Source organism: Leuresthes tenuis, unplaced genomic scaffold (genome assembly GCF_036924035.1).
Source record: "Leuresthes tenuis unplaced genomic scaffold, fLeuTen1.0.hap1 SCAF_18, whole genome shotgun sequence".
NCBI lineage: Eukaryota > Metazoa > Chordata > Actinopteri > Atheriniformes > Atherinopsidae > Leuresthes > Leuresthes tenuis.
Window position 1 is genome coordinate 17880793 of NW_027325372.1, and position 20627 is coordinate 17901419.

The 20627-nt window shown below is 40.9% G+C and overlaps 1 protein-coding gene across 4 annotated transcripts in view; it reads left to right on the forward strand.

Moving 5' to 3' along the window:
* The window catches only part of adgrb2 (adhesion G protein-coupled receptor B2), a 222759-nt gene that overhangs the window by 146061 nt on the left and 56071 nt on the right, over window positions 1-20627 (forward strand). For all 4 annotated transcript variants that reach the window (XM_072370498.1, XM_072370501.1, XM_072370499.1 and 1 more), the window contains exons 15-16: window positions 4318-4361; window positions 20150-20276. In XM_072370498.1, coding sequence (XP_072226599.1) covers window positions 4318-4361; window positions 20150-20276 — 171 coding nt within the window. The remainder of the gene's footprint in view (window positions 1-4317; window positions 4362-20149; window positions 20277-20627) is intronic.

The window sequence follows — 20627 nt, forward strand, 5'->3', positions numbered from 1 at the left end:
TAATGGTTCTCTATAGTCGACTTAAACACACGTCTGTGTGCAGACATAGTAAAATCGCCCAGTGAAATCAGTGTCAAACATCGAGCATTATAGCATAGCTTTTATGAAAAAAAAAAACTATGTTATACCCCGCCACTCTATTACCCAGCTTAAACAGCTGATTCATTACATAGTTAGGGCTTTTGCTTTATATGCCGTAGCCTATTTTGTACTCTCCTTTTATCTATCTATCCATCCATCCATCCATTTTCATCCGCTTATCCGAGGTTGGGTTGCGGAAGCAACAGGTCCAGGAGAGAAATCCAGACATCCCTCTCCCCAGCGACACTCTCCAGCTCCTCCTGGGGGATCCCGAGGCGTTCCCAGGCCAGGAGGGACATATAATCCCTCCAGCGAGTCCTGGGTCTGCCCCGGGGCCTCCTCCCAGTAGGACGTGCCCGGAAAACCTCCAGATGGAGGCAACCAGGAGGCATCCCAACCAGATGCCCGAACCACCGCAGCTGACTCCTTTTGATGTGAGCAGCGGCTGTACTCCGAGTTCCTTCCGGATGGCCAAGCTCTTCACCCTATCTCGAAGGCTGAGCCCAGTCACTCTCCAAAGAAAACCCATTTCAACCACTTGTATTCGCAACCTCGATCTTTCGGTCACTACCCAGATCTCGTGACCATAGGTCCTTCCTTTTATTCTCTTTTCAAATCTTTTGGCAAAGAAAAGGGAGTGCAATGTTTCACTGTCTAGAAGAGGATGTCTTAATGCTGATCCTAGCATGCTGTGCTGCACTGCAAACCAAAGGTTCCTGCTGAGGGCGGGCTCTCCTCGGGCACACAGTGCAGCAGAGGTCTGGAGTGGTGTTGGCACGGCAGATGCTCATAACCTGTGGATGTAAAGCCAATGCGTGGAACTGAGTGAGAAAAATGGAACCAATACAAAGAGAAAGCAGAGCAGTAACAGATTAAAAGACTGGACTCAACCTAAAATGGAGGACAGTTTAAAGGCAAAGTGTTTTATTACATTCACAGCAAGGAGGTCTTTTTCAGCAAACAAGTTCTGTTTGTTTAGCCTTTCTTCCTTCATTCATTCATTACACTAGACATTTGTAAGTAGAAATTCATAACTTCAAAATGCACGCTCGCCAGGTGATTAAGTACGACTTGAGAGGACTAATGCGGCCTGACACTACAGCCCTGCTTGATGCCCCCTCCATTATACGTCGAAACAATTTTCAGTGAGATGACAATTCAACTGCATAGTCGTTCTGGAGGAGTTAATTTGTGGCGCTGTGCTAAATTAAACACAAAGGTGCTTCTGTTAATCACCCGAGTCTCACTGATTGAAAACAGGAGGTTAAAATATTTCGCCAACACAAACTGCAGCCACCGAGAGGAACACATGGTGGAAGCAACAGTTCGCCAATGCAGTTTCAATGACAAAAGAAATAAAATGAAATGGGATGAAATAGATATACTTAACACCTTCAGGAAGTTATGACTCATTGCAGTACTGCTATATAAGACTGCATTAGTTTTTCCTTAATTGTTCTCCTTAATTGATGACTAAAACTATGCATGAATTTATCAGTTGGCCTCTTCACTGTGGCAGGTTGCCTGTTTTGGACTTGTTTTCTACTCGTTTGTGTCATGAGAGCTGGCAACACTCAGGACAAAGGAAGTTAAACTGCAATTCAAATATCATCAAGAAAAATATGTGATATGAAAATCCAACAATGAAAGCTACATTTTAAAATATGCATTTCTCTGTTGTATAGCAAGGTATTGCATATTTACAGAATAAAGATCGGATGCATGACAACAATAATGATGTTATTTAAATTTATCTGGCTTCGTTTGAATTCTTAATTAGCGTGAATTTCAATAATCACCAGGGAAATCAAAACGTTTTAGAGGTCAAATAGGTGTTATTTGCAGCAGGAGGGGCTTCGGTTTAAAGTAGAATTTAAAAAAGCACAACTGCGCACATGCACACACAAACAAATAGCTGTTCCTCAGGAGACTGGAATCTACTGTAGTTTTGATCTGTAGTTACTATCGACCTTCACTAATGTAGTAACATCCAGCTGCTAAAGCAGAGACCTGGCAACAGCTGCCCTTGGCTTCACTCTCAAAGGGAAATGTACAAGGTCATGTACTCACTGAGAGGACATCTGCTTCAGGTTCCAATCAGACTCCCTATCTCCATCCCTTGTGCCTTAATGAGTGTGTATGAGGCCTAAAAGCCCCATGTCCCCACAGCAGACCAGCACAACATATGCCAAGTGTTACCATGCAGTTGCTCCTTCAGCTATCCTTCATGCAGCCATTTCAATTATAAAAGGCAGCACATGGTTAGCATTACAGACCTGAGCCTGAGCCTCTCTGGTAATTTCCCTGTCATCTAGTAGGTTACTTTCATCAGTCAAAAAGCATCATCCTGATAGCTCCATTTCATTTTCCAAATCTATGGTCTTTGTTATGAAGTGGAAGGCTTTCAAGAATCCCTGAACCAGTGTGGCCATGTTCTGTTACATTAGCTCATTTCATCTGATTAGCTTTCCATCTTCACAGCCAATATTCGTCACCGCATGTGGTGTTGAGCGCTTTGAAGATAATGGATGTTTCTTTCAAGAAAAAAAAGAAGAGGCCAGATGCTATTAATGCTGTCAGAATCACAGACACCCTTTTCTCCCTCTGAGAGGCGTTAGTTCAGCAGACAATGTCATTATACAAGGTATCACCGTTAAAGATGAGGCAGCGACTGTGGGAGTACACAGGTGTCACTCCCTCTTCTGTAGCGAGCACAGAGCTCTGTGATTGATAGGTGAATGCTAACAGGGCTCGCCACGCTAATGCACGCCCAGGGACATCTAACGCTGGTGATGGCGGTCTGCGTACAAGGCAGAACAAAACGCTGGCATCCATCAATCTGCGTCACTGATCCAGTGTATATGAATGTTGCATCATCCAGCCCTCTGAAGTCCAGTGATGGGAGAACGCTTCTGAACCATTCAAGTGAGGAATTTTATGACCTTGCCTTGAGTGGAGTGAATCCTCACAGACAATGTTTATTAACCCCACATCTCCCTTTTGCCTATTTAAAACAAACAAAAAAGTTTGCTCTTCAATCTAAAGGACACACTTTCTTCAAATGCATCAGGCTGCTGTGGGGTATCTACAGTGGGTGTCATTCCTTTTCTAATGGACACGGCAGCCTCACTGTTGAATTCCTGCTATAATCTCCTTTGCCATAAGGGGGAGCTCAAAGGCAAAGTGCCTAATGCAGGGCTCAGGAAGGATCACCAAACTGACATAGAGGGAGATCCTTTTCCTCTTCTGCAGCTCTGTGGACAAGCTGTGCAGCTTCTTTTTTTTTTTGTTGCATGTACTCAGCCGCAGCCCCAATTACTCATCAGAGTACTGGATAGTTGATGGTCTCAAACTAGGATTAGAGTTGCTCTTTTGTGGTCAGCTCTGAGGCACTGGATTGAGTCTTTGGCATTCCTGTGATTCAGATTAAAAAAAACAAAAAGAATCCCGTAAGATCTGAATACTTGTAAGTGAAACAGATGCCTGTAAAGTTCGCCCTGAGGTTGAAAGGGCACAGGTGATCCATTATAAAGTAATCAGTGCAGTGATCACTTAAGATAGCCAGTGGAACAAGTTGTGATGAGTCAGTTAAAGATATCGATTCCCTTATTGATTCACTGATTGAGTCATACTGAGTCTTCCTTCGCCACCATGCGCCACTGAGCTTCGATTACCACATGATTCAGCTTCTACTTGACCCCAAGGGATTGGCTTTTAGCTCCAGTGAGTCGATGGATAAAGGGTTAGCTGGTATAACATCAAATTTAGCCCATTTCAGGAATTGTCTGACTTTTTATAACACTTTGGGTCTTTTTAAACTTTGGAGCACTTTCAATACTTGTTGTCAAAACTCGACACATTTCAATGCTGCATATTTTCCCACTCAAGCATATTTATTGTTTATGTCCATGAAACACATTCTTTTGTCGTTTCCAGTCCTCTCAGTTCACATTTACACCTCCTCTCCTCCTGTAGGGAAAGCAGCTATTTTCTGCTCAATCCAATGACAATGAGTCTTTCTCTATCTCTTGCTCCCGTCGTCCGTCTCAATCCTTCTCTTTCATTGTCTGTTTACTTCTCTCCATCGCCCATGCAGCATCACTCTTTCTCCTCTGGCAAAGAGATACTCTGTCTTCTCCCACTGCCTCCTTCTTTCTCACTCATCCTTTTGGAACTGGCAGTGAAAGCTTATCTTCTCCCCTCCCCTCCCCCTGTCCCCTCTTCTCTATCTTGCAGGGCACATCAGATCCTCAGTGCGTTGTCTGGGACTATGGCAACCCGTAAGTCGCTCTGAATGAATGTGTCTCATGTGTGCATGTTGGTGCACGCAGTGCAGAAATACATGTCTGTTGGAATGTTTGTTGATGTTTATCTGGTGTGTGCTTGTGCACAGTCAGACTCATTTTATTAATGAACTGAGAACATTCTAATGAAGTCCTCGGTACTGTTGATTAAATTACTGTGTGAGAGGAGAAACACCATTCTCTCTTTTCTGCCTCCAGTTTAAAGGCAACATCACTCTCAACACTAAGTGGCTTTTTCTTTGTTGCGGTCCTCTTATTCAGTGGTTACCTTTTTCACAACATGTTGGCAGTTTAATCCGCTGTTCTTTATTCTGCTGCAAACATTTAGTTTAATTTGAGCAATCCAGTTGTGTGCCATCAGTATTCTGCAATGTTAGTTTCTATCCAGTAGGTTTTCTTTCATGAACCTAAGTAGGACAAAAAGGTTTGGCTTTGTTTGACCTGAATAGTGAACAAGCTAGTGAACTGCATAATGCAAACCAGCACAATTGATCGCAGTGTTATCTCCATTAACCTACATAGTGATTGTCCAGTTTGTCAGTCGCAAAGCTAAACATCACGACCATTTAACCAGGTTTTGCCAGATGGTGGACTTCATTTCCAACATTTGTATACCCACTTGTAAATCAGATGTAAACCCACTTGTAAATCAGATGTAATCAATGGTGAAGGCATTGTTTGACATTCTCTGCCTCTGACTATGGATTGCTTCAGTTTGAAGCATGGTGATTGGTTAGAGCTAAAAGAGTGTAGTGAATGCATCAGTGCACAAGACTACAGCGGAGCCAGAGTGACGTTAATGTCATCATCAAAGGGTGAGGGCAAGGCTGACTTGAATCATAAAGGGCATGTGTGGAATGTGGGACTTTGAATATCAGTGACCCATTTGGCTGTATTGACAGATGAATCAGACCTTTAGAAGTAGTTTGGCTCGTGATTCAGAGGTCGCTCTAGTATCAACTTAAACAAGCTCATTTAAAAAAGGTAACATTATATTTACTGTGTTGCTATGAAAATGGAGGAAACTACTGAACGAATCTGTCTTGAGAAAATAATCACAACACCAAATATAATCTAAAATGTTTGGAAGTGTTTTGGAATTTACATCGTAAATGGTAATGAACAAAGCTAAGACTGGTTGTCGACATTGTTTTCTGTCCCATAGACTTGCAAAGAGCCAATACAGTTTGGATGGATCAAGGAATAATGACATTTTCAGTCCAAATACACAACTGTGTAGATGTCTGACTCTGCTTTATGAGTATTGATTATAAGATCTTCTGTGGGTAACGTTAATTTCATGATGAGGTTTACTCTTTGAAGTCAAGCAGCAGGAGTTAAATGATAATGTACTTTGCCATTCCAGGTCATCATCTCACTACACTTTAATTACTACAAACCGCTATCTTTGAATGGCCCATTTCTTCTCCAAGGCTCTTAGAACTGACTATATAGAACTGTGCCACTTTACTGTACTTTGTGTACACATTATGGAGTAAATGGAAATGCTGCCAAGAGGACATTTACTAGCAACAATTGTCTAGTTAAGCCAGTATGAAAGCATTATCTTGGCTTGAAATTATAGGAACGAGTCAGAGGGTAACTTTAATGTGATTTTAATGTGTTTTGAATAGCAACAGAAAGCTTGGGACCCAGTTGATGAGCTCGACCATCAACCCTTTATTTTGTCTTCTTTTTGAAAGATAAACACTGAAGCTATATTTCGATGGTTACAGTTACACTGTTAGGATGATTTACTTTACTTAATTTTGACCAGTCTTAGCTTGACCGTAAAAGCTTTCTTTATCTACCTGCTCCTTTGTTTTCTTTCAGACTGAGAGTTCACTTTTGACTTCGGAAACAGTATCTTGTTATCTTGTTATCACGTGTAATGGAAATCAAAGTTATAATTGAAAGTCAAATTACATTTTTTGCACAGTTGAACAGTTAAATGCTCCATAACAACTTAATCAGCGGTACCTTAAGTAGGAAATGTTTTTTCTCTGGTGCCACAGTCATGTTAATTAAAAATACAATGGTGTCAGTGCCGATGAGCTACACATGAACATAACTCTGGGAGACAGATTTGACTTATAATACTTTGACAGAATTAATAGATTTCATAAGAATTGAATTTGTCAGGGGGCTGTCACAGAGGGCCTCTGTGTTTACTGTGACAACGAGACGGATTGCAGAAACGCTCAGCTCAATTTCTACCAAGACTTTATTCAGGTCAGAGGATCACCCTCCAGTGAACACTCTCCGGTGACCAAAGCACAAATTCTAAGTTCAGGTTTGCAGGGAGAGGATAAGACAATGTAACTTATCAAGCTATCCCTCTCCATCAAGGTGGAAGAGAAACAATACTGGGCAAAGTCAATTAACTAGCGTGCAGATTACAGCTGCAATCAAATTAAATTTGCAGACATGACGAGGGCAGAGAGCCAAACGGAATATAAAGTGGCAGCGAGGCAGTGATGTCTATCAGCCCAACATAACCAACATAACACAGCTGGGAGGAATGTGGAAAACATCCAAATATGTGCAGATGCAGATAGGATAACACAAACACACACCCTGACCAAAATCTGGGTTAATGTGACACACACAAGAGACACAAGAGCTGCCGATGCGTGTGCCACGTGGCAGGAATTGATCACAAAATCTGATCACCAAAATTCAAGTTGAGCGTACAAGCCTATACAGACACACTCCTGTGCAGGGGCCAGAACAGCATGTAGTACAAGTACTGGAATGCTCCGCTATTGTTTGTCTGTGAGCAAGGCATGAGCGTGAAGTTGAATTGACAGAGAAAATGTTGTCCGAAGCTTCCGTTTGTTTGCTGGAAGATATCACCTTTCTCAGCCTGGCTGTCATTCTGACCGAGTCACGGGTTTTGAGGTCGAACGGGAGCCATCTAGGAGGTGAACATTGCACAGATAGCAGTGCGGAATGAACTGCAGCTGAATCAGACAGCGACAGAGGACAAGCTCTGCTGAGAGATGGAAATAACCTCAGCACTCTGTGACCTGCATTTAAAGACTATATTTAATGCACATAAATGCATCTACACTTAAAACACAAATGATTTTCCCTGTGTCTATTTTTTCCCTTTAATTGTTTCAAAAACACGTGCACTCTTATTTGGAGATCAGGGCTCGCACAGAGGCTCACATCTGCAAAGCCTATTGTCATCCACATCATCACTGTCTGTTTTTCAGTGGAGGCGTTATATTTTAGAAGTCAGTGGAGGCTCACTCTCCGCTGACTACATTGGCCAACAGTTTGTGGCACTCACAGTATTTATGCGCGCATGTTTATTTATTTATTTTGCCCCTAACAGGCCCATATGTTGGCGCCATCTGCCCACCCAAATCGTTGAGCTTGCCATCCCTCCCCGTCTTTCCCCATGAGTCTGTCGCCTCAACCAACTCTCGACCTGGTCTCCTTCACCATTCCAGCTCGAATAGATGCAGTAATGTTTGGCCCTTATAAAAGTTGTACACGGTTACACGTAATGTCTTCAGACCATTGCACACATCCGTAGTTTTTTTATTTTATTTTTAATTTTTTGGGAGACTGAGCCACAGACTTACACCTTGAATCTGCACTCAATACTTTCCAAACTCTTCCTGTTTCCTTCTCTGCTGTCTCTCTCCTCCACAGGAAATCATGATGCATGGTCAATCTTTTCTTTCCTGTGCAACTCGACCTTGCCTCTGGCATCTGAACCCCCACCGCCAGCTCCGCTGACACACATGCTTACAGCGCATACACTCAGCGCACTGTGAAGCCCATATCTGGTGCATTATAGGGCACTGTAGCTTCTGTAAGAATTTCCAAAGATTTGTTGGCATCCATTAGTTAAACATTATTGCACTGTTCACACGTTTGTTTCTCTGTTGCAGACAAAAAGCTTGTGAAAGCTGAAAATTGTGTGCATCACAGGAAAAGCTTGCTATAAAATATAGCCAAGCGGTAAGGCATAATTGTGATGTGTAGTTTAGACGGATGGACCACAGTAGACTTGAGAAGGGCTGGGGTTCACTTTAATCCTGTTTCTAATCCCCAATGTTGTTCAGCTTGATCAGGGATAAGTAGTTAAAGACCTTGCCCCCCCCCATCACACATCACTGCCACAGATTAATAAAGACCCGGTGCGCAGCACAACCAGCTTTAACATCTTCAATCTGACACGGTTTGCTTTTGGCTCAGGCTGATCTTGCTCCGCTGTCAGCTTTGGCACTGGGATGTCTCAACCTTAACTGAAGTGAAAAGTCAAAGTCAGATTCTGCTTGTTGCCAAAAGACATTTTGAAAAAAGGAGAAAAAAAAATAACATGAAAAGAATGTCAAAATGTGATGCCATTTATTTTACTAAAATGCATAGTGGCAAGAGGACAGGTGGCATACCTGTTTAAACAATCCATGTAAAAATAAGTCTTTGCAGTTCAGTAGAAAACACACATACAATGTGCACAGTTTGGATTTTACACAAACTCTAAATCAACAGTCCAATATCTAACTCAAGTTATCACTGTCTGATGAACAGGAAGAAACTCGCTGACTCAGGAGAAATTTGATTACTTATCAATAAGTGTCGAAAAGCAAATTGTCATGCCTACAGACAATGAGACAGTAGTAAATCAGAAATGTAGACCTCTGTTTCTACTTAATTGAAATAGTATTAAATTATTACCAATAAGAACTAAAGGAGGGAATGAACTGTTCTACTGCTGTTTTATTTATTTATTCCTCCACATGGAAAATTAATAGGTTGGTCTTGGATATGAAACTGAGCTAAAAAGTGGTCTCATTTAGGTCCTAATTAGCCACTTAACACTTATCTACGAATCATTTAAACACTAGAAAGGCACCGCACTTAAGCGATGAACCAATGATTTGTCTGTAGGACGGACAACTTACAACAATATAGAAACAGCTTCCTCCAGCTTTAGGCACTTTGTTATCAGCAGCCTGTTGCAAAGACAAGTTATTTATCTACAAGAAATGCCAAAGATAACACAGTCTGACAAAGATAAACAAGTATATAGTCTAGTATATTAGTTTATAATGCACAGGAAAATGATTAAAAAATTAGCTGAAAACTTGACATGTCTCAGCATTGTGTTCTGTCTTTCCTTACAATATTTGAGGACATTGGACAATTGCAGGACAAAAGAAGTGGTGGCAGGCCTAAAACCTTTCTACAGCTGTTGAACAGTGTCTGAAAGTGATGTCCTTGAAAAATAGGAATAAATCTGGTAAAGAACCGACACAGGACCGGGGAGATGCATCTGGCCCTTCAGTTGATCCTTGTGCTGTTCACTGAAGCCTCATCATAAATGGTCTCTGTGGAAGGGTGGCTGTCAAGAAGCCATTCTTAAAGAAGGAAGACAGGGAGAAAAGGTTGAGGTATGCCAAATGAGACTGAAAATCTGTGGAAACAGGTCTTATGGAGGGATGAATCCTCTCCAGAGCTCGGACCTCAACATTATTGAAGCAGTGTGGGATCATCTTGACAGAGAATGGAACAAAAGGCAGCCAACATCCAAAGAAGAGCTTTGGGATGTCCTTCAAGAAGCCTGGAGAACTATTCCTGAAGGCTGATTAAAGACACAACAGCTTGTCTAAGAGGATTTAAGCTGAGTTGAAGAATAAGGGTGCTTATACCAAATAAACTATGGTTTGCCTTTATAATCTCTTTACATTTATGTTTGCACGTTTGGTGCACCTGCTATCCGTTTTCCTGGCAGTACATTAAAAAAGTGATAGGCAGATCAAAACTTTGGCACAGTACTATACACAAGCTTGAAATGATTTATGTTTATGTTTATTTATTGGTTTGCTGCTTCATATCTGCTTCAACTGTAGGCTTTACTTTCTGGTCTGTAGGACACATAGGCTTAGTGGGAGGTATAGAACACTGACATTAATAAATGTGTTTGTCTGCATGTGTGTTAACCCTGTGAAAGATCCTGTTGATAGTGTGTCAACCCACGGCATTCTGAGAGACGCTACAACCAGCCTCGACCCAGAGCAGGATGTGTGGGCATGTAAATCAGATTGGATAGATAATATTAATGGAATTAAATTGGTGCTACAGAGACCGTCATCCCTGAGGAGATGGCACATTATCAGCAGACATATGGAGGATCAAAATGGCTGGAAGGTTTCTGTCGGATATGATAACATAACATTTTTCAGGTTGTAGTCGCCAGTGACCATTTGGATGTGACCATGACCAAGTATTTGCCAATAAAATTTGTTTAAAGTGTCATATGCTTAGGCATATTTATATTCTTCTGCATAGTCTTGATCAGAGACAACACACACTAACATGTTGAATAGCATAGCCACCAGGAGGTGGGGGTGGACAGCTCATACGGCTTGCTCCACTTTTCCATCTGACAGAACACAAGGGATCACGACTGTGTCAAACAGGGAGACTGCACGGCAAGAGGGAGTGGGCCAGTAGGGCTTATGTGCGCTACGTCTCCATTGGGCGTTACAAACATGGATCTTCCTCTCAGCTCATTACAGCTCACACAACAGTTCATAGACTGTGCGTCAACACAGTCTGAAACAATAGACTGTGGTAAACTCATTTCTCTGTCCTCGGAGACTAGCTGAGGAGTCAAGTTAAGGTTAGTTTTGATGCCTTTAAGAGGTTTATGTGAGTCGAGGCCAGTTCTAATTAGTCATATGTACAAGTCTCTAGCTATGGCTTCTTTCTGCAGCTGGACATCGTGGATACGTGTGGATGGCTTCTATGTAGGGAAAGTTTTAATGTTTATTATGGTTGAAAAAAGACAGTTAGAATAGTTTATTCTATTTTAGAATACTTAGTTTTTCTTCCTATTCCTAAGTATTATTGTTATGAATTTTATCACCATGTGATCGATGGAAGTGGAATGGACCTCAGACTGGATAAGCCTTTGGGTGTCGTTTCAGATGAAGATGCTTGGTATTTGTACTAATTAGTATTTGAAGTGTAGAAGTAGCAAAGAAGAGGAATGGTTCTTTCCTTACAGTTGGAACATTGCCTCTTCACTGCCGGATCTGTAGAGCTTAAAAGCCAATAGGTAAGTACCATCTATACCCCTTAAAACATATTTAGTGCTGCTTATATGCAAACTCCTATATGGAACCTTTTGTCAAGTGAAGTATTTGCAATATGTTTATCTTGTTGACTTGCACACTAGCATCTTTACTGTTGTGCTGGAGGAAGTAGGCTGAGAGGACTTGTTGCTGACCCTATTGGTTTCCTCTTCGAGACTTTGGCAAGATACTGAAAACATGTCTAGTTTTTGGAGAAATGCTCCATATGTTGTATGAGATGAGATGCAAAAAAGGCAAGATTTAATGCTGAGAAGTTCTTGTTAGATGTCACAATGGAAGACCATTAAAGGCTGCAGCCAAGTCTAGTATCTCTACATTTCCTGTTAGCTCACTGGCTTGGACACCAGGAGGAAAGATAATCCCTGGAAAGAAGCTTATAAATTAGCCCAGGGCTATGCCAGAGAGCAGCAGATTGGGACAGTAGAGGTCACTAACTAGAGGAAACGTAAAGGCAGGTTTTGTGTGACAATCTCACGCGACATAAGCCACAAGAAAGACAAGGCGGATTACACATAGGCAGTGCATTTGTCTCTCATACAGACCTATTTGAATTTTCGCTTAAAAGTGAATCATGACTTGGCCTACTATTGGAGTAATGAAGCTGTAAACCGCCTCCTACAGAACCATTTTTTCATTCTCCACATTGATCCAGCCACAGATGCATCGGAAGGATGTGTAATTCATCTTTTTCTCTGAAACGTTCCAAAACGCATGGAACTCAAATCAATAAACAGTTCAAGTAGCCTCAGTGGAGATAACGTTTCGACACATAAGCCGCTAAGGCTTCACATCAACATCCTTCATGTAATCCGGTATCATGGTTTTGCGGTCATAAGACCCATCTCTGCATCGGACAGTGTTGGAGAGAAAAGCTTAGTTCCTGCAGAGTTAATATCTGGGTCAAATACATTAAAGCATGCAGACAGAAACACACAGGAACACAAATACAACCTACTTTGCAGTGTAAATGCAGTCCTTTTTGATAGGTATTGCAAAAGGTTGAGTAAGTATAAAACATTTGTTTCATGAAGATTTGCTTCAGTGCTTTCTTGCTGTATTGAAAGTAAAATGCCTGACTGTAGTGCCTCTGGTGAATGTGAGCTCCTTCTCTTTGGTTGCCACAGAATTAATGTCTATCAACGCAGTTTCTATCAGAGAGAAGAAATCTGCTCTTCCAAAATGTTGTTGTTTATTTTCAGTGACTTCAGTCCTGATTAAAACTAAACTCCCGACTTTGTTAAACGATAACAACTGACAATACAGCCTTCCCAAATGAAGACATTTTTAGAAAAATGGCGAGTCACAATATTCCAAAGTGCATTTATACTGAAATTAAGATATAGATAAATATGTATTGTGTTTTTTCCTAATGTTTAACAAACTAGAGCATCAGGAAATTCTTGGAGAAAAACGCAAACTGCTCGATAATATTCACACATACATGTTGACCTGGTTATAGACTCTGAGCCACCAGGATGTCCCAGTCTTTAATTTTACTGTAAAATGTGGGCAGAGAACAACAAAAAGGGTACAAATTTGCAATCCGTGGCATTTCAGCAGAGTGCTTAGTGGTCTTACAAAGTGTACTGAGGTGCTGAAAAATTTAACTTGAGCACGCAGTGGAAGTCTTTCTCATATCGGGAGGCGATTACAAGAGATCTTTTTGTCAGTTTAATTATAGGCAGAGATGTAATGGCTTTTATGACTTTTTTCCATTAACTTTTTTCCTACCATGAATGGTATGAGAGCGTATCACTGAGCCAGCAAGCACAAGACCAGAACCTTGAAAGTGAAGTAGCTAGTGCTAAAGGAATTGGGTCAGCATTAAATCTCCTGTGGCTATTTCATATGCAGGCATCAGACTCCACTAAACAATTAGAACTAAAGAAGGTGTTAGTGATCCCACGCTTATATATCATTAAAACACAATCTAAAGGTGTAATCAAGCTAATCACGTACTGGTGTGGTTCATAATTGAGGGAGTAATGTGTTTTTGCATATTGTTAAATATTTATTGTTTCAGTGTAAATGGTTTTGAAACAAATATGCATGTGTATTTTTTGTGATAAAATTTTTATTGTTCCTCTTCTGTAAATATTTAATTAAGGAAGGGGAGACGGCCTCAGTTAAACAAAAAGTAGTAGCACATCCAGTTCTTTTCCCAGCCTACCACCGAAATCCTTAGAAATCCTGCAGGCCACGTAAAGCAAACAACAAACAAAAATGCAATAAACCTGCAAAGATATATGCAGCAAAAACTATAATTCACACCCTTTGACTCATTCTTGTTATTTCATAGTTAGACATACTAAAGTTTTAGACTGGTCCACTGGTGCACAATGTTTTCACTGGTCATTGTACTTACCTCCACTTCTCCACCATTGTTCTACTGCACTCTCGTGCACAAAGGGGTAGGCTCAGGCAATACACTACACAGTGTACTTTGTGTGATTTGCATCTTGCTAAATACATGGTTAGAGGATTATAAATTCTAGTCATGCCTTGTGATTCCCGTCACATCGTTTGGTGAGAATGAGCTGTATTTAAATCTATGTACGCCATTACTACTCTGCTCGCTATGGGAGAGATATGGGAAGTTTACCATCAATTAGTAAGAAGTAATTCTAAAAAAATGGGTACTAAGCAACTTTATGCCACACAGAAAAAAACAGTTACTGAAATTGACTATCAAGCTCCAATTGTTATTGATGATAACAAGCGTGCATTAGGTGCAAATTATATCTTACATGATCGCTGCATTATGCTGATGAGTTTTACACATTTGTTTCTCTTGTCCTCCTGAGGCCATTTACCTCCATAATCCTTCATATACTTAATAACAGAAGCTCTCCTTGCCACTCGTCCTTCTGTCTATGACTCATTAGCGTTCATGGTTCCATGTTGAATCACTAACTCTCCCTCTGTTCCACACAATGACTCTGTGCTCGCTTAAGACAAATAAAAAAAAATAAAAGGACTTGGAAACATTGGCTTAGACAGTATCTATGGCAATTTGCTCACTGACTCCTTAGTATCGTGCAGAATATCTAACCTGGTCCTACTGTCTTCTCAAGATTTTAGAGCAATTTGATTGTCAAGTATTCTTTTTGTAATGAACACAAAGCATTCTGTAATTTGCATACCGATTTCTATCGGTAGCATAAAATTCTTTTGTCATCCTCCAGCGTTTTCTTCATCATCTCGCATCTTATTGCTGTTGTCTTTCAATCACATTTTTTCCATATCTTCACTTCTGGCTGCTGATGACACAAGGCAAAAAACATCTTACAGAGGGAAAGCATTGTACTAATATCAAGTTTAAATGAACTGATACTGTATGCTGACTAAAGTCACGGCATACTTTTTTTTTTGCTCACGTAAAAAAACAGGCTTCCATTTGTTGTAGTTACTAGACATTCAAATTTTGAATAGGGATATCAGTTAAACAAAGCATAGTCAGCATGTATTTCAATTAGCATTTCATTTACGGTAGTTTGAATTAAGTAACGTAGTAATACTTTAATCTCCAAAGATTGCCATGGATGCATTATGATAAATTTGTTCTATTTTATAGTTAAATTTGCATCATAGCAACATTTGAGCTGATGATGTCACTTTCAATGACAACGGGTAAAACGAGTGAACTTACTCAGTAGACAACATGTATGAACCTAACAGCTAACATTTCAATATCTGGGTCGCAGAGACTTTTAATCTCAAAAACATGTCCAGGGCTACAGCATCTGTTATTAGATCACATTTCAGTGCCTGCTGCTTTACTTTACCACTCTGTCTGCAGTCATTGTCTGCCCATACAATCTGAAAGCCAGGTAAAGAGACACAGAAGTCAGTTATATGTTCCTCCGTCTGTGATCCAATGAAATGCACAGTATTTAATTCCTAATATTCCCGCTATCTCCGTGTAGGGGCTCCTAGCTTGTCGATTGTGTCTGTCAGTGGCCTCACATTCCCAATGATAATGAAGGGAATAAATGGTTTAAACTTCCTCCTCTTTGCTCTCCCATCATTCTGGAGACTTCTTTGCATCAATAAATGTGCTCTTGGGCTGAATTTGGTGTAGTTACCAGTCACAGAAAGAATAGCATATTTGCATACATAGATCGCAAAGGACAGATTTATTTGAAATAATCTGGAGATCTTTCGAAATCCACTTGCATTCTCAATTTTTCTTCTGTGAGGACCGTAAAGTGCTCTTTAGGTCTTCGCATGATAAAATGACACTTTAACGGTAAAGACAACACCAGTTCCAAAATTACAAGGCAGGCTCCGAATGTGCATCATCTTACATCACACCTGTTATTTTTCATTGTTGTATGCATCAGCTGTAGCTTTTGACATATTTTTTAAAGATGAAAATGTCTTCCACTTCCATGGGCTGCACTAAAGTTTTCACATTGCTGTAAAAGGTTGTCAATTTTGTGCCATTTAATCAGGACATAATTTCCCTTTTTTACGTTTGAACAGCAACAACCACATTCTGCAAACAATTAAGGAGCAAATGACAGCCTTTTAATTGACTCATGCCTCTAACATGGCAACTGTAAAACATCTCAACATCTACAAGATGGATGATACAGAAAGAGTTAGACTCTGGTGGTTGCCAAGTTACACATTCGGATGTAAGAACCCGTTGCTTCTGCACATGTTTCTAATGAGATTTTGTAAATATATTTTCGCTTACTTTAGGATGAGTGGTTATACACATGCTGAAGCCTTACAAGTTGCTGTCTAGATGTTTGGGATTTGTAGCCCCACCAGCTAAGCGGTGGCGGTAATCTTCTGCTGTATGAGTCACGAGGACTCACAGCAAAAGATTGTATGAATCGTTGTCGTTGATCCGCCACAACTGAGATCATCCAGCTTCGTTTGTAACAGTTGGCATTTTTAGGCATCAAAACCAGCAATTAATTCCAGTTGAAGTCAATGGGGGTCAGCAGTCAGTTAAACATGAAATCAGTAGCTGAAACAAAGAGATCACATATTGGTGTTGGTATTATCAGAGGCAACCCCCTCTTGAGAACCAGAAGACTGCGTCTCATTACCCCGACTTCCTCTTTTCTGCCAGTCTGATATTGAATATCGTATATGTGTGACTTTGTTGCATAAAGTCAGGTCCATTTGGGTCAGTTGACGTCATGTGTGCGTGCTTTCACTGGTACTTTCACTGGTATCTGCAAAAATGCACATAAATCAGATGGCATCTCCTTGTGTGTCTTTGACCTGCATTATCATTAATGCATGTTGTCCATATGGCTACAAACTGTGTTGCTCACTTGGGAAAACACATTTCTTTTGAGATCACAATTTATTTTTCAGTCCATGTAAAAATATAGCATGAAATTAGTGTGAGCTCAGTGGATTCCATGTGTGTTTTTCTTCCGGTTAATAATCCATGGTATAAAACGCTTTAACTTTTCCAACGTGGGTAGTAGCTTTTTAGCTCTACCAAATGAGCGGAGCTGTTACCGAGCACTGCCGGCTTCTACGTGGTCAGAGTAAACCTTCAGTTGTGAGCACAACAGCGAATGTATGCAGTGCACACAGCGTTTCTCACTCTCTTCATGTCTGTTTCCTACATTTCTCTGACAGGTACAGAGACACACACGCAACCCCACACCATGTTGCTACCTGTCAAACTGTCTCTGAGCTTCACTGCTGTGACTCATTTTCCGATCTTCAGTCTTTGAAGTGTCACCCTGCAGATGACGATCATCAGGGCTCACATCTCATTACTGACATTATAAATTAAGTGTCAGCGTGTGTTTGTATCTTGTGTATGTTTGCGTTCGTGTGTGCGCACTTTCATGTTCAGATATACTTTTGAGAATCAATGTTGATCCATTCTCAGTCACACTGATTATGTCAGGGTGGACCGTCACAACACAAGTGTATCTAGTCTTGAGTGATGTTTTTCATTCTGGTGTACATGTTGTCCTTTTCAAGTGGCGGAGTCTTCTTAACTGTTTGCTTGCTTTATTTGATTGACAACAGCTGGAGCTACAAAGATGCAGAAGTTATGCAGCGTGTTTAATTGGTCAGTTTATCTTTGCTTGTGTCTGTTAAGTTATATCAAAAGCTATGCAAATATAGCACTGTATAATTCAATAAGTTAAAAGCATCTAAACTGATTGCCAGAGTATAAAGACATCCTCGATTCTTCGTCTCGGGGGTTGTACTGCTGTGACACTGGCAGAAGATGCTGTGGGTTGAGAGGGAATGCCCGTCCGAGGCTTGTTCTGCCTCACATGGATTCCCAATCAAATGGGTTCGAGGAATCTTTGGTCTGGGTCTGTTCTCTGATCTCTTTCTTGAGTTTCTCTTTAACAGTTTTTTTGGAGTGTGCTTGCTTGGCCAGGATAACAATGTGTAGGTGTGGTTCATATCAAAGTAATGTCCACATGAATGAAGGGACCCAAAGCTTTCTGGCAGTACACTAAAAAGTGTGCAGTGTTGTTGGCTTCACCAGCACACTTGATTTCTACGTTTTCAAGTCAGAGTGTCACCAAAAGGAGATTTAAATGATACTCGGGAATACATTCTTTTTTCCAGACAAAACCTATTTACAGTATTTAGGTTATTGATTGAGATGAAGATTTCAAATTCCATGCAAATCCTCATATGGTGAGGTCGTTGTACTGTAAAGGCAACTCTCTTCAATTTTCTTCCCATCAGCTGCTGAGGGTAGTCATGCTATTAGGTGGAGAAGGGGCTATTAGGTTCTCTACTGAAGTATTAGCGGTGAAAGAGCAGGGTACACTGCCCTGTCTGCAAAATGATTACATTTAGTCTGCTTGGCTGTCTAAATGTTGACAGATGGTGGATCAAAATTAACCACCACAATCTGTTTTTGTTGGGTAAAGAAACAACAATCTGCTTTCTAGAGTCCCGCTTTAGGATTTTGTCGTTTTTTTCAGCTCGCAAAATAAAAGAGATTCTGTATTGGTGCCAACCGTTTTTAGTCGTGATGAAAATGTAGACACATAGGGGTGTTTGTTTTTTCACATGCAGAACTGAGGTAACAGATGTTTTCTTCATTGCACTAAATCAAAGATTTTGCCTCTTCAGAAGCGTGACTTTTGCACTCTTGTACCTCCCCTGGATATATGTCTTTCCTTTCATCAACACCCACGTTCCGAAATCAGAACCTATTGTTGGATCGGAGGAATTCTTTTTTTTTTTTGCCTCTAATGAGCTTCAGCTTCCCACTTAGAATCGTACCACGTTTCGTGGTGACATTGTTGAACCTCTGTGCTGCCAACACATCTGAGAAAGTTGTAATTATTATTTTTTTTCTTCACAGAGTTACAGATATAATAAAACAATTTTTGAAGATAATCATGAAATGGATACTTTAGTTTAATTTTGCAGTAAGGGCTTAAAGTCCCTGTGAAACCAAAACTGATCTTTGAAGTATTTTTAATTGTACATATCTTGTGCTACTCACACCTACAAGCTATTATCTGTCACAGAGATTTTAAAACAGTGTTTATAAAGTGTATTCTCTTGTTGATTGCTCATCATCTGGCCTGGGGCTCATATGCTAAATTTGCTTCCTATTTAATGGTTTTAAACATCTGAAGTAGACTCCTTAACCTTTAGAAAAGTCAGCTTCATACATACATATTTCTTATGAAAATCCATGACGAAATGCACAACAAAGTTGAAAAACAACTTGAGGTTGTATTTAAAGGACATTACTCTCGGAACCTCAGCTAATTTATTTTATCAGGACTGTTTGCATCATGGCCAATCAGAAGAGATTAGTGATCAAACAACTGACACCAGATTTACACTAAACTTCAGGCCAATAAACAGAGCAAAGATCCAGCCGGGGCAACATAAAGCATTCTGAGAAGTATTCTGAGAACTCTTCCCCATCAGAACATCTCTGAGTTCTCCCTTTCTGTCTTTCAGCACGCCTCCACCTGTCCGTGGTGACTAAAGTAGGAGTATGTTCAGGGTTAAACGTAAGGTCAATGTGCAGTATGAACTGCCAGAGCAATTAGTTCAGTTAGAATCTTATTGATCGACCTCCACATTCAAGTTTTGTGTGGAGGGCCCTAAAAAGGGAAGTGAAAGGGAGGTGGTTGAGGGCATATAAAGGGAAGAGATGTAGCATAATAAAATATACAAGGTTCTGTTGAATGCCATTCTAGGTGCTTTTGCTCCCCTGGTAACTTTGAGTGTCAAAGAAATTGACCACTTACTGCTGCATAACCCTTATCTACTGCTGAGGCCAGGTGGGTTTTTGTTAACTGTTTGCTGATGCCACATTTTCCTTTGAGACACTTAAGAGTCTTCTTCGATGTACAGGAGATAGGATAAAAAAGGACAAAAAGATGTGAAAGACAGATGTGAAAAAAGTGTTTAGGGTGCTAAACATCCAGAACTGGGGTGTCATTAGGATTGGGTAGCAGCAGAGTTAAAGAGGCTGTCGGTGTGTGCGGGCTGCGTGAACTTGCTGAACTTCACTGTGACGAATGTCTGACACATTGTCCATCTTTCAGGAATTCTCTCTCCTCTCACTTCCAAGGCATGTGTGGTCATGTGACAGTTTTTTTGTGTTTGTCTCACAGTGACTGTTTATGTCTCATGTGTCACCCCCCTTCTCCCCACCTCCAGGGAAGCTGGCGCAGAAAACTGGGGCACAGAAGGCTGCCAAACGCTCGCGTCAAACACTGTCCACACCAAATGCCTGTGCAGCAGGATATCCACTTACGCCGTGTTAGCGCAGCAAGCTAAAGACCCGGTAAGTCCCAGTGCATGGCCTCATGGCACATCCAGACTTGGGGGTGGGATGGGGTGGGGAGAGGGTAACGAGGCAGCTACTACTAGGGGCCAGGTCAGTGGGCTGACACGTTTCTGTACTGAGACTTTCGCTGGCAAAAGCCTGTCAAAGCACAACAGCTTCTTATTTCTTCACTTGTTATTTTTCATGGAACGATCTGGATGGGCGATGCTGATATGATTGGTTGAGTTTGACTGCGATGTCTCTTTCTGTATATCTTGCAAGAAAATGGGTGCGGCTTGAATGTTGCTGTCAGTTTTGAAGTTTTCCACAGTCCCGTAAATAACGCTATTTTAATCCCTGTGTCTTTGC